The following is a 14,725-nucleotide window of genomic DNA, read 5'->3' on the forward strand; positions in this document are numbered from 1 at the left end:
CACTGAATACCATAAGAACCAAAAGTGATGTTCTTGTTTGTGTAAATTAACACTAAATTCTCAGGCAGATCCTCCTTTTTTTTATAAAAAAAGAAAAATAGATGTTAGATGTCCAAAAAAACATGACATTGATGGAAAAAGATCAACTAACCTGTTGTGAAAACCCACAGAAGAACTGATACAAAAACTGAGGAAAAATGAAGCAGACATTCTGAAAAACAAAGTGACTGTTGTCAAGCAAAACACAAGCACTAATTTATATACAGTATTGTAAGATATATATATCATAGTTTTATAACACTAACAATAATGAGCATTGCAGGAATAGTAGAAAAAACTACATCTATTAAACCCCAACAGTCACATCTTGCAGTAATACTGTTAGAAATAACCACTTAAAATATTTTCAAAACAATCTTACAAAGCTACAGTTCAAAAATTCAAGGGCAGTGAAATGCAGGACCCAGGAATAGATGAGTTAAAGCAAAGCCAGAAAGGGACAATCCACAGGAAGAGATAAACCATGATAAGCAAGTGTGGATACCCTGGTTAGCATGGTTTCCAGCAAAGCAACTGCAAGATGTTTCTAGCTGTAATCTCAAATATCATCCTCTCCCAATTACACCTATAGTCAAACACTAGAACCCTGAATTACCCTGTGACAGTTCCTTTCTATAATCATTCATTGCTTACCAAAAAACTTGGATTTTTGACTAACATTCAGAAATAACTGTCTAAACAGGGGGATGCTTACTATGAACTTTCTCCACCTACATTATCCTAATGAATTTAGTGTAACTTAATTTGCAGTAATATCTAAGCTCTCAAATACTATTTCCAGTGTGATTTACAAGTTCACTACAGAGACAGCCTGGAAGTTACTGGAAATAAGCGGACCAATCCGAGATGGAATTCGTAAGAAACGAAAAAATAAGATAAAAATTTTGGTTCTAAATGTAACATCTATTACAGAATCTATCTATATAAAAGCTGTATTACTTCACATTCAGAATAAAAACAATAATCCCATTTCTGCATTGCATCTGGTACTCAAGAAAATCTCTTTATGGAATTGTTGTTGGTTTGTACCATTAGCTGCAAAAACTGTATATAGTCAGATATTACCATTTAAGTTTTTAAGGTTTATGTAATTAGAATAAGCATTCTCCTACCTTATAAAAGAAGTATTGCACAAGTTCAGATATCCTAATGTAATAAAAATGCCCATGAACAAGCAACATTTTTTTCAAATGTTTAAATTTAGGTATTGCATAGTCACTGTTTCTTGCTGCTTGACGACCTTCTTTGCCAATGATTCCTTTAAAAAACAATAAAGAGGTGAACCTATTTAATAACTAAAGAACTATTTAAAAGATACCATTAATTGCAAAATTATATAATAATGCTACAGTACTGATTTAATGGGAGATCACAACTGTATCTCATTCCTAGGATAATTGCACTAAAAGTTGTCTATAACACATATAACCTGATTCATTGAGACTGCCTGTTTTTAAGAAATATTTGGTTTTTGTCATTTCACTTGAAATAATACTAAGAAGCAGGCTTACCTATACCAACATGTGCTTCTAGAATCATACTGACATCATTTGCTCCATCACCAATTGCTAATGTGATAGGATGTTCTTTTGACAACTTAATCAACTTTACAATCTGGAAAAAAAAACCAGTGTTACAAATTCACCTCTGTAATGGTTTGCTTATTTTGTGTAAATGAAACATTAAATAAAAATTACAAAGACAGTTTTATAAGAAATTCTCTGAAGGAACACAAAACCAACATTGCTCAATGCAACAGCTGTGCATAAAGATCACAGTTCCTTCATATTACAAAGTATTTTTCCCAAACATTTTTAAAATATTTCCAGGAGAAAATACATTGAAAGAGATGGGACAGGAGAAAGGAAGAGCCAAATAAGGGAAGATGTTGTTGAGATTGCTTAATGCTGTGTCAGCGCATCAATAAATTATGAGGCTTCCAAAGACAGAGTGCACCATTTCAAAGAAATGCTGAAAAGAAAAACTAAAAACTTCTGTTTTCTCATTTGTTTAACATTTTTCCTGCATTTAAGTAAATATATTGGACTCTGTATACATACAAAAACCATTGACATATAAACTGTCCAAAAATTTGACTTCAAATCTCTCCATTACAAATTATCACCTCTGTAAATTTGGTACCGAGTCAGCTGCAACTAAAAACTTCTACAAACTTCCAGATAGTTATAGTGCTGGCTAAATACATTTGTTAATGTGAATAAGGGTTACATATGCTGTACCTGCACACTGAGAAAAAGACATGACAAACTGAAAGAAAAAATAAATGCATATTCCAGTACTTCTTTCCTTTAAAAGTTCTTCAGCTATCTTGAGAGGTTTCAGTAATGGAAGGATATGTTATTAGTTGATAGAAATGACAAATGCAACAGTCAGGCATACTTAAACATGATAATGCACACATTTTTTGTCTGGGTACTTCTAGGTTTTCCACTTATATTAAAAAGAGAGAAAAAATATCACTCTGGGGCAATAAGTAACATAGGTTCTTGTAGTGTCGAAAGAGAAGACTCTACAAAGCCTTTTAGGTTAAAAAAAGAGCAGTTAGTTAATTTATTAAATATGTTCATATTAGCATGCATCAACCATAAAATGTGAACAGCATGCACCTAAATCATATTCAGGTACACAGCTGGGTGCTGTTTTATCATACCATTATTGCGTGCCAGCATCCTTTCCTCTCCTTTTTTTTTAGCTTTTTCTATTTCAGAAGATACAAAAATGAATGGTAGAATCTTAAGTTATCATAGTAACTCATACAGAGTATTAACCTTCAATATTTACATATGTGCATAGCTAACAAGCAATTATGAATTAAACACAAACCTGTGCTTTTTGCAGAGGTGCCATTCGACAGCATAACACTGCACTACAGTTCCTGCAAATATTAAGAAATATCTCTCTGTAGTTACCAGAGCTTCCATCATGTCTTGGTTTCATTATTAATGATAATGCTGCTCCATCAATAATTAAACCATAATCTTGTGTATCAGTTGAAAGTCTGTTCAGGGATAAAAAAAAAAAAAAAAACTGTCACTGGAAAATTCTCAGACACATTTAAAATCTGGCAGTAAAAATTATGTGAAAATTATTTAACAAAAAACAATGAGTATAGAATACCACTAAGTTAATCCTAAAGGAAATTTCTTGTATAAGACTAGTATTTACAAGATTTTAAAATTCTGGACTATGTTGAAAATATTCAGTGATTCACTAGTTTGAATACATAAATCTGATACCTCAGTGATTTCACCAGTGAGTATGAGTGTATAATTAATGAATTTTCAGTTTGGTTTGAAAAGGTTCCAAGAACTGCAGTGAGGTAAACCAAGCTGCAGGAATAGTTAATTTTGTGGCACATTCCATAACAGAGGAAAAATAAGTTGAAGGGAAAAGGGATAGGCCTTTGGTACTCTGATGAGGAAATATGTTTTTTTTCAAGGGCCTACATTTACAGAAGTAAATTAATTGTGCCTTAAAGGAAATGTCTACAAGAAACCTGCTGGCCCAACTAGTTAAGGCCACTGTCTACATCTATAGTATGGCTATGTCAAATACAGGTTTACTTTTATTTATAATACTAAAATATAGTAATTATTTATGTTTCCTATAACATTACGATATTCTTATCCATAAAAATCTATTAGCACTATGCCTGCAGTAATTTGAGCATTGCTAGAAGTGTAACCACAATCATAGGAAGTATTTTATCATACACTGAACAATGGGGAAGATATAATGGTCTGGACTGTGGGAACCATTTTCCATGGCATCCAAACAAGTTATTTCAGAGCACCCTTGCATCTGCCTGCATTACCCAGCAGCCTCAGGCTCCAGGTCAACAGTGAATGTTGTATAAATGTACACTGAGGTTTATTTTTATTCCAAGGTTATACACTACTGTGTGCAGGGTTTCAACAAACATGGTTTCACCAAGACAAGTTTTTGTGAGACAAACACCGTATTCATTACTATGTATTTTAGCATCTCCATCACTTTTACTAGAACAGAAGCTATTTTTGGCAAGAAAGATAAAATTCTGTAAGCTGCCCTTAATAACAGTTTGCAGATATTTTCACCACTTTGTTATTGCTGGCACAAACAAGGCAATGCCATTGGTGTACAGCAATATCAAATGAAAAGGTATCATTATGAAGTTCAAGCAATGTACTGAATGTTTGGTATATTACAGTGAAATATTTTTAGCCTGAATTTGAACATACAGGCAGAATCCTATTACTATCTTAGGACTATTCTCCAGTTCTGGAGCTAAAGGAAAAAAAAAATCTAAGAGTTTTAACATGTAGAAAATTTGGCACAAAAAGTTGAACAAACATGTTTGATCACACCTTGTAAGGCCTGTGGTACTTAAACAGAATGGCAGAGATGACATGGAGAAAAATTATTTATTTAACTGAATATACAAATGTTCTTGATTAGACCAATGGGGTATAAAGTGTGAAGAGAGATAAGAAAAATTTATCTGGTCCAGAGATTTAAGGTGTAAGGCTAAGAGTTATAGAAAATCTCTGCTAAAACAGTATCACAAATGCTTGTTAACTTATTGCTAATGGTTTTATGGTGGAAAAGTTATTATTGTATCAGTAGTGATTTTTTCTTTTAATAGTTAAAGTGTACCAGAAATAAGAGTCATGACTGACAACCTAAATTTATCTAAACAAGCTTATGCTTAATTGATGTACAATAATTCACACATTAGCAACAGAAACTGAAACACACTGCTGTTCTTAAGGTAATTGGTCATAATTTCATTGTTTGCAAAATGTCCAGGAGCCCATTTGAAAATCCAACATTTTTCTTACCCTGAGAAGGTATCCCTGGTTAAGCTGCCATTTTGCCTTATGACAGTTTTGTTCAGGTCAAAAAGCACATCGTGCAAACTTTGCTCCTCAATTTTCTTTGTGGTTAGCTCAAGTATTTGTGTATTTCTTCGGAACAGTTTGCAAGCATAGCAAGTAGCTGCAGCAGTCTCCATTTTGTCTCCTGTCAGAACCCACACTTTAATTCCTGCTTTCTGGAGTGCTTCAATAGTGTCAGCAGCTTTTTCTTGTAGTCTGCAAAGTCAATTGACAAAATACATTGACAGACTGCTTAGAAATGAGCAAGGTCTTTATTGAAATATTTATATAAACAAATAAAAATTTCAAACATTTGTTTAAAAACAAATAAAAATAGAAGTTATCAGACCTAAGAATTTTCCCCGAAGTATGACTCAAAAAATGTTTAGGGAACTAGTATATGTTTTTGAATCTCTTTAAGACTTAAGGTTTCTTCCTTCATTTCCTCAGCACCCATTTCATAGTCCTTTCCTCTGAAACTTTTGCCTATAACTGGATCAGTAAATTATTACATGCATGTAAATGGTTCAAAGACACTGGTTTTTGTACACTTAACAATTATTACTTGCCTACTAGGTTATAAAGTAACTATATATATATCTGTAACTTCAGCAAGCTAAGGGTGTGGAATTGGTTAAAATAAGGGGTTTCCCAAATAAATCTGTAATGCAGAAAAAGAGTCTTCATTTACTTTGTCACCACCACTGAACATAAGAAACTAAGAAATGTTAACTAACCGATCTTCAACAGCTGTAGCACCAAGTAATATAAAATCTCTTTCTATCTTCTCATACACTTCTGCCAACTTCTTGTCCCTGTCCCGAAGGGCCAACTTTGCATTTTGCAGCAGCTTCTGTACATTGCTATACTCTTCTGCTGTGAGCTTTTTATATGCAACACACAATGTTCGCAGTCCCTCCTAAAGAAACAAAATGAATTTTAAAAACTCTTCTTAGACTTCTTGCTGGTGTTTATGCTGGAGGATTTGAAAAAGAAACATCATGAAGTGACTAAGTACAGACTGGTACAGTATAGTTTAGACTAGGATATGGCTCAGCTTAATTCTGTTCTGCTCTGGAAGCAGCTACAACCTGATGGGCCAACATCAATCTCCCAGAAGATAAACAGCTCAGTGATCCAACTGGATATATGAAATTACAAGAGAAGGCAAAGTCAAGGTAAAGGTTTCATTCCCTATGTGTATAGTTAGGCAGGATGAGTCAGAATAAATAATAGTAATATACACAGCAACTCTGCAGAGCCTGATTTTGATGTTGCGTAGCAGCAGATCACAGACAGGGACCAAACATCACAAAGAGAACTGAAAGTGAAAATCCAACTATACCATTTCAGTCAAGTGAAAACTAGAATTTAGCTGTGGTGTTTCAGACTGCATCAACTTCTGGATTGTGTGATGAATATGAAATGGAGTAAATAGATTCTCTATAGTGGGGAAACACTATTATAACACAGTAAAGTTTTGTCACCTGAGATATATATTTCTTCTCACAACACCAATTAACTGGCACTTCAGCTTCCTTAGCTTTAATCCATCCAGTAGGTCTTTGTATAGTTACTTTATTACCAAAACACGAAGGAGAATTATTAAAATACCTCCCTGCCACTTGATACTGATAAAAGGAGGTGCCAGGTATTTTCTTTGAGAAGCTTCTCAATAGGAGCCAGTCCTATTTCCAATTATATGGGATGAAAAAATAGGTGCTGGTTTGGATTTCTTTCTTGACAGACACCGAATGGATATGATATGTAAATACTTTTCAATTTCATTAGCCTCTTTTACTTCTAATTATCACACAGCTGTTCCATATAATGAAGCTTAGTAAAGCACTTTGAAAGTTTTTCGCTTCAAAACAGAAGCAGGTGACACTGTAGGTTTTTTCCCCCCATTGTCTGTAATAATACTTTGTTTTCAGTTTGAGTGCTGGATGCCAGCAAATTATATGCTATGTAAGACTGGCTGTTTGCAATACTGGCTGTATTGCAATGAGTTCTGCATATTTTTGGACATAACACAATTCAGTACTTTACAACTCCAAATACTACTTTTAGGTAAAACCAAGTTCTGAATTTCTTTTAAAGGTGATCAGTCAGTTCATAGCTGATTTTTAGCAAGCTAAAATATAAGATATGGATGATCACTGCACTGTCTCCCCAGAACCTGTAAAGCAATCAAAGGCAGCAAATCACAGTTGCTAAGGCTGGGGAATGAAACTAGCAATAGTTTTAATGGAGATTCACAGGTTTTCACTTTTCTTCTATTAAAAAATTAATCCAAACCACAATTGTGAAAATACTAATGAACTAACTAATGACCTCTGGTTTAACACACAACTGTGCATATCTAATGCATTCATATTGCACCACAGCTGACATTTGGAAGATGAGATAGGGGACAGATGCAAATAAGGCAGTTACACATACTGCTACCCGCAAACACTGAGTGAACCTTGGCACAGAATAACCTTGGTACCTGTAAAGACAAATCTGTTAACAGATAAAGCAGGAGGTCAGAGCACTTAATTTCTTTTTGACACTGATATCATGTGAACAGATCAATAAAATGTAATCTTACCACTGCATTGCGTTCTACTCGGGATCGTATTTGGTCAATTTTACCTTCTTTAACCCTAGGAAATATGGAGGAATCTGCTCCCTTACAAAACAGAAATATATCACCTAAAAGAGACAGCACATGGAATTCAAAATGACTAAATATACTTTCTTCAATAAACATCAAAATTAATAAATTTTCAAAATATTTTCTTTCAACATTTTTATAGCATTTGTACTCATGCTACTACCTGGTCTCTTATTTTATAAAGAAAGGCATACAGACTATGTTTAATCCTTAACTGATAAATCTGAAACAAATTCAAGTGAAACAAAAAAATCTAACAGAATGTGACAGCCCTACCTGTTGAAGATTTAACGATCACACTCATTCGCCGTCTCACAGAATCAAAACTGAAAACTTCCAATAATTCAAACCTGAAACAGAATCAGAACTATTTTTTACACAACTCTATTCTTCCTGATCTCTAAGTTGGTTATTATTACTTCAAGTATATAAATTAAACATTACTTCTAACATGGAAGATTATGTTGAGGCCTATGGAATATGGAACTAGTACAGAATGAAACAGTAGGTTGCAAATAATAAACAAGAAAAGCCCTTAGCTCATAATTTCTTGAAACAGAACTTGTGTATTTTTGGATGTATAGTCAATCTAATTTATTTAAGTAGAAGACTAGAAACCTTGCAGCATAGCACTGTACTGATTATAAAGTAAGTTTCTGTGTATAATACTTAGACATAGCCTTAGAACTTGAAATGCATGCTTACACACACAAGTCTTTTATATTTTTCAAATTTTTACTATTACTATCTCCCAAAAGTGCTGACCTAATTTCATAATCTTGCTCAAAAGTTGATATTTTATTCAAGTGAAAAAAAATTTCTTTTTACTGGTTTTATACTTGCCATTACTTCTATAATTTGATTTTATCATACATTCCTTTCCTTTCTAAGAGAAAAAATGAACAGAAACTCCTGTTGCACTGTTTTGGTTTCATCAGTTTGTATACTTCTATTATTTACTCTCTTATTTCTGTTAATTTAAGAGAGCCTCTCAGGATTCATATCTGTCCAGATCTGCTTGTTTAGATCCTTCAGTCCTAAGTCCTTTTAACACCCTAGAAACTCAGACCTGTGCAAAGCTGCATCAGGCCTATGTTTACAAACTGTGATGCATTTGGGAGAAAATTCTCAATGATTAGAGTGTTTTCTTCTGAGTCACCAAATGATACTGATCCAGTTCTTATGAGCTGAGCCAAAAAAGTCTGAAGTAACCTTTAGGAAAAATTCTCCATATTATCCTACAAGGGGATAAAGTAACAGCAGATTTTCTGCATTTGTGTCCAAGAGTTCCTGTGTAGTTAGCAGAGTACCCAAGCAGGAAGATCCAGATATACAACAGATTTAACCAGCAGACATGTCTCTAGAGAAGTGTAAGGTAAACTTTCAAGGATATGTATATACCACAGAACACCCGGAATATTTCAATCTTATTGAAAATTTGACTCATATTAAGGTTCACAAAATTTATTCTACAGATACTACCCTCTTGTAAATTCCATGGGTTATTTGTGAATAACAAATTGGGTACACAGCATTTTCTATTAAGAATATATTATTTACCATATATAAAACCATCAGGATTTATTAGATTAGGTCATGAATCCCACACCACACCTTCATTGTCATATCAATATTTTATACTGCATATAATGTCAAAACAGTGAAAGCAATTAAAATTACTAAATTTTCTTTACTTTTCTACTAAAACACAAGGTTTCTGACTTTCCTGACTTAAAAATTCATGAGTAAGGAAACAATGGTTTATTACACATATTAACAAAAACTTATCATCAGTCTATTTTGTTATACTCTAAACCACTCACTTTTCTATGTTATTTTCCCGATTTAAGATCTCCATATAATTGTCTTTCAGCCTTAGATAGGTATAACCAAGTCTGTAAAATGAAACACAGAACAAGAGAATGAATGCTACAAATATATAATTATCTGATTTAAGCATATAATAAGGACTTAAGACTGAGCCCATAAAAAACCAACACCAAAATCCCAAACTGTTTTTAGTTGATTTTAGGCTATGAATATTCATGAATTCATGTTAAGAAAGCAGTCAGCTGTAGATTACTTGGTGTTTGTTACTACAACTTTTGTTCTGAAACCAATTTTGAGCTTCAGTGACTAGGTATGTAATTTAGAAAAATATAATACCTAAGTAGAAACATACCTCTGTATTCCTTCAACTAAAGCAACTTCATCAGGTGATGATGAGATATATATACAAGGTCTTCTTGCTACCTGGTTTTTCTTCAAACCATCCACACTGTCATCATCCTTTACCTGAACAGTGTGGCAAAGACAGAGAGCTCGGAAAAATAGCTCCTCTCTTTCCTGAAAAATAAAAGGAATGGTTGTCATGACATGTTATCACTTGAAAACTCTTCTTTTGGGAGGTGACCGATGTGATTACTGCTGATTATTGATCAGACAAAGGCAGACTCCTTGAGGGGGAGCCAGATCTTTCCCCATGGTAACCACACAATTGTGTCACAGATGTTTGTACCCTTAGGATTGCCATACAAGTCAGGTTGCTGGGGTTGCAAGTACAAGTCAAGCTAATGATGCAAAAAACCCCCAGCGTGCTTCTTCTACCTCATCTGAATGCCTAGATGTGGCTAAAGGTACTTTTTCTTTACATTTGCTTAAACTTTAACAACTTGTATTAATTAAATACTAGTCAAGGTATAATTTAGAAGTCCTGAGTTCTCACAAAAGGATGTAGTACCTGGACCACAGGCCTTAGTGGGGCTTACAGATTTCAGTCTCTTGAGCAGCTTAAACACCCCTCAGAACTAAATAAATTACTGAAGTGCTCATACTTTGTCAGCTCCAGCCAACCACTTCCTATAAAACTTCAGATGGTTTGGTAACGACAGCTCCTGGCAACAGAAAGAGATTTCTATTTCATGGATACCTGTCTGTGTTACATCTTTATCTTTGTGTCTGAAACCAATTCTTCTGTGCTGTTAAATGTAAACTGTCTGTGCCATTGTGATTCCAAGATAAAAACTCAGCATACCTCAGGACCACACTCTGAGGGCCATGGGTGAGAGACAAAAGGCTGCTGAATTACACCAACATATTTTAAGAGACCTCACTTTGTCACAGTGAAGGGTATGCTATGAAGTGAGTGGGAATGATATGATATTGTACAGATGTAATAAAAAATACATCATACTTTGGCTGTAATTATCCTGCCCATATACATCCTGTTCACCTGTTGGCATGTGGAGACTCCCAAACTCTCAATTAATTTTGCTTTACACAACAAACAGCCACAACACATGCTGTAGGTAGCACACTTCAGATGTGGCTAAATTAAATCACATTTTAAAGTAATTTAATTTGATCACAAACCATTCTCTGGACATGTTTTCACTCAGTGATGACTAAATAAGGGCTTGCACTAAGCCCTTATTTTCCCCTTTAACGATTTTCTTGTCTTGCTTTCCCTGTTGCAGCTAAGCTTAAATGGAAACCAGTTAACTGTGTCTGTAGCTGTTAATTAGAGAAAGTTCTACATTTGGGTTTTAACTCAGTTTTACAACTGCATTGAAATGAGAAACTTCCCATGAAGCCTTTAAGTCTTACTTTTAACTATGCAGTTATCTACTTTGATTAGTAAAATTCAAGAATATTGAATTTTTAATGTTCCCTTCATCAGTACAGATCAATTTTCATGCTTCATCATAAAAAACACAAGAACATAGAAAGAGTTATACCTTTCCACTACCTCCTGGAGATGAATCAATCATATCAATGCCTGTACAATCATGGAGGATTTGTCCATTGCAGATAACATGTGGTATATAAACATGCCCTTCAATGCAACATTCTACAAATTCCATATTGTTCTCAGTTAATGTTCCTGTTTTATCTGTGAAGACATACTCAATCTGCATATGAGCACAAAATAAAAACAGTAGGAATGTGAACAGAGATCTTCCAACATTTCTGAAAAAAACTGAGTTTATTACTGGGTTACATCTTCCTTTAAAAATTCTTATGGTCTTTCAAAAAAGGAAGACAACAATTTCTTTTGCCAGTTATCTCCATAGAAATATAGGCCCTGAAAGATTTTATCCTACAAGAGTGTCAAACAATGTTATCTTTTGCCTCATAACACATGTAAATTTGTGTTTAACCTACTTTCACTCTTCTCTTTAGGTCCTCTTTGGTTTTTTAATGTTTTTTTTTTTTTTTTTTGCTGTAAGACAGGTATTTATAGAAACAAAATGCATACAAATTTCATTTTCCAGGGATTATTATTTAATGCACATGCCTGGATTTGGATCAGTTACTGTCAGAACAGTCTTTAGAGTAGTAACAGAATTCCCCAGTACACTTACCTTATTTTAAATCAGGATTGTGGACAGATACAGTTACACACAGACAATGTAATTACCCTGGAAACTCTTATTTTGTCTCAATATTGAATTTTTCATTATCTTTTACAATGAGCCCCAGCCCAACACTTAAGTCTAACAATACTAAAAATAAAAACACAATCTGAATTATCACTGGAAGAACTAGACTGGCTCAATTTTGGATCCTAGATGTAGGTACTGTATACATACAGCATATCATATTTGATAAAGAAAGAAAATTAAGTAAGATAAGGAAATAAACGCTGAAAATAAGGCTATTACTTAGAATTAATCAGATTGTTTATCAAACATCACCATTAATGCAGTGCATTGAACAAACTAAAAACCAAATAAATTTTTGCTCAGTCTTCAAAAACATCATTAATTATGCACACCTTCCACTGACATTGACTTTTATAATATTCACTAATCTGAAAAGGCAAATGCCAAATTTTCTGGTGGCTTTTTATCTGTGGACAAAATACCTGCAATTAAGCTTTTTTCAGAGTGGATAGGATTTATATGGATTTTTTAATCTCAACCCCCACATTCAGTTTCATCATAAAAGTTACAAAATGCTATCTGTCTCAAGGTGATGATTTTCTTAACACAAAACAGAATTTCTTTTCAAAAGTGAAACTGACAATTGATTATTTTCATGGATGAAACTTGTCTCTGGACTTGCAGTGTCAGTCTAGTCAGACAAATAGGGTTGAGTTTTTTCCATGTAACTTTTTATCTAAGGAAGATAGATGCTTATGTAATTTCCCTTTATAATCAATGGAGAGGAAGGTGTTTATCCCTTACCACTACAGTAATGCTAACTGAATTCCACTGACTGGGTAAGAATCAGAATTTTTGATCATGAAAATAAAAATATCTTAATTTTACTTTTTAAATTAATCAGCACTAAAGAAAATGCACATGTAGCTGCAAAAACAAAACCAAACTAAAATAAAACAAAAAAATCTTGAGGTAACAATTTTGAAATAAAAACCTATAGTAGAAACAGTTGAAAAAAAATTATCATTCAATGAAATTTACCTGTCCCAACTCTTCATTGAGGTCAGAAGTGTTCACCAGTGGTCCTTCACCTGTACTCTCATCAAACATTTCCTCATCCCATGCAATGAAATAAGAACCAAGAAATTTCTGCATTTCCACAGTGACATACATGGATACAGGAATAATGTAGTTGAAAAGAACCATGAATGCAAGGAAGTCTGTAAAAGCTTGAAGAAACTGCCAAAGAAACAAGATGAAAATATTGGTTTTTTGCTTACCATTAAAGACTGCAAGATTACTACATGTATTTACAATTTTTTTTTCAAGTAACTTTCAAACAGTAAGCAACCTCCTTCATAGCTGACACTTCAGCACAGGATATAAACCTTCATGATTTATCACATCACAACTGGCATACAATAGAGCTTTTTCTTTTAAATTTGCATTTTTCTTTACAGATATACAGGAGCAGAATACTGTTACACAGCATTATGGTAAATTTCTAGAGTAACTAATGAGCATGGTGAAGACTTTTTGGGGAACAAATGAAACATTAAAATGTACATTCAAAAATTACCAGAAAAATAGCAGAGTTCCACAGCATCTCCTTCAAGGATTACCAATTTAAATTTCAGGCAGCATTTCATAAATAAAGAAAGGCTTTCCTTTTCCTCTCTCAACACAAGCAGAATATATGCACATAACCTGGCTCAATTTTTCAGTAGTTGAGACTTGGTGGAGCTACAGTCAACCCACCAAACAGGTTGAGACAGTGCTACAGGTGGCAATGTGAACTTTAGAATGCTTGCCTAGCATGTGCTCCTCATGCCTTTAGGGTTAGGAAGCAAATTTTCCCCTAAACTGATTGGCAGGATCAGTGAAATAAATACTGTGCTTTCTGTAGGGCAGGGTTCAGTTCACTGCTTTAGATCCTCTGGGTATCCATTCAGGACAACATCCTTGTTCCTGTAAGAACATCTGGCACTGGTGACTGATGGTCTCTGATGCCTTGAGTGCTCATAACAGAGCAAAATGAAACTAAGCTTTTGAGGGACATTTTTATGGAGATTTCTACAGCACATAATTTTGAACGTGTTTCTTACAGGACTGCCAATAGCTTTGGGGTTCCTTCCAGCCCTTGTATTTCTCTGCAAGAGGTCAATTCTTTAGTAATTTATATAAATAACAAGCAACTCCAAAACACTTTCATGAAGCTTTTTATAGTAAACCAGACATTTTCTCATCAGTTAAATTCATAAATACAACTTAAGGGCAAAAATTTAACACAAGCTTTCTACAAGTACACTATCACCACTGTCAGCAAAAAAGTGTGACTGGTAAGTAAGCAGGCTGTATATACTTTCCAGTAGAATCTCTATAATCAAGGGTTTAGGGAAACTTTCTTGGTATTATAATTTATTTCCATACCAAATTTCTTTTCTTTTCAGGCTCTGTTTTCTGATTATACCACGGCTCATCACGAAATGGTTCACTCTGCCAGGCATACTTGAGTACAGTATTTATTAGTGCTTTACTGACGAGAATACAGAGGTATACAACAAGAAATACATTCATTGATCTAAAAAAAAAAAAAAAAAAAAAAAAAAAGGCAAAATAAGAATTCTATTAGCATGTAAACTACAGAGTTTACTAGAAAATGTTGTACTCATTCATCAGTCTTACATTTGCAGCAAGTTTAACAATGTGAAGATGTTAAATAACTCTTACAAAGTGCTTTTCCA

At 33.9% G+C, this 14,725-nt stretch overlaps 1 protein-coding gene across 6 annotated transcripts in view; it reads right to left on the reverse strand.

Annotated features, from left to right (window-relative positions):
• The window catches only part of ATP11A (ATPase phospholipid transporting 11A), a 117,126-nt gene that overhangs the window by 22,022 nt on the left and 80,379 nt on the right, over positions 1-14,725 (reverse strand). For all 6 annotated transcript variants that reach the window (XM_079323176.1, XM_079323177.1, XM_079323178.1 and 3 more), the window contains exons 11-23: positions 14,412-14,562; positions 13,023-13,220; positions 11,334-11,507; positions 9,779-9,942; positions 9,420-9,491; positions 7,873-7,946; positions 7,531-7,634; positions 5,675-5,856; positions 4,902-5,153; positions 2,905-3,079; positions 1,572-1,674; positions 1,173-1,318; positions 152-211 (exon numbers count right to left, since the gene is read on the reverse strand). In XM_079323176.1, coding sequence (XP_079179302.1) covers positions 152-211; positions 1,173-1,318; positions 1,572-1,674; positions 2,905-3,079; positions 4,902-5,153; positions 5,675-5,856; positions 7,531-7,634; positions 7,873-7,946; positions 9,420-9,491; positions 9,779-9,942; positions 11,334-11,507; positions 13,023-13,220; positions 14,412-14,562 — 1,855 coding nt within the window. The remainder of the gene's footprint in view (positions 1-151; positions 212-1,172; positions 1,319-1,571; positions 1,675-2,904; positions 3,080-4,901; positions 5,154-5,674; positions 5,857-7,530; positions 7,635-7,872; positions 7,947-9,419; positions 9,492-9,778; positions 9,943-11,333; positions 11,508-13,022; positions 13,221-14,411; positions 14,563-14,725) is intronic.

Source organism: Erithacus rubecula (assembly GCF_903797595.1).
Source record: "Erithacus rubecula genome assembly, chromosome: 1".
In the NCBI taxonomy this organism is placed as follows: Eukaryota; Metazoa; Chordata; class Aves; order Passeriformes; family Muscicapidae; genus Erithacus; species Erithacus rubecula.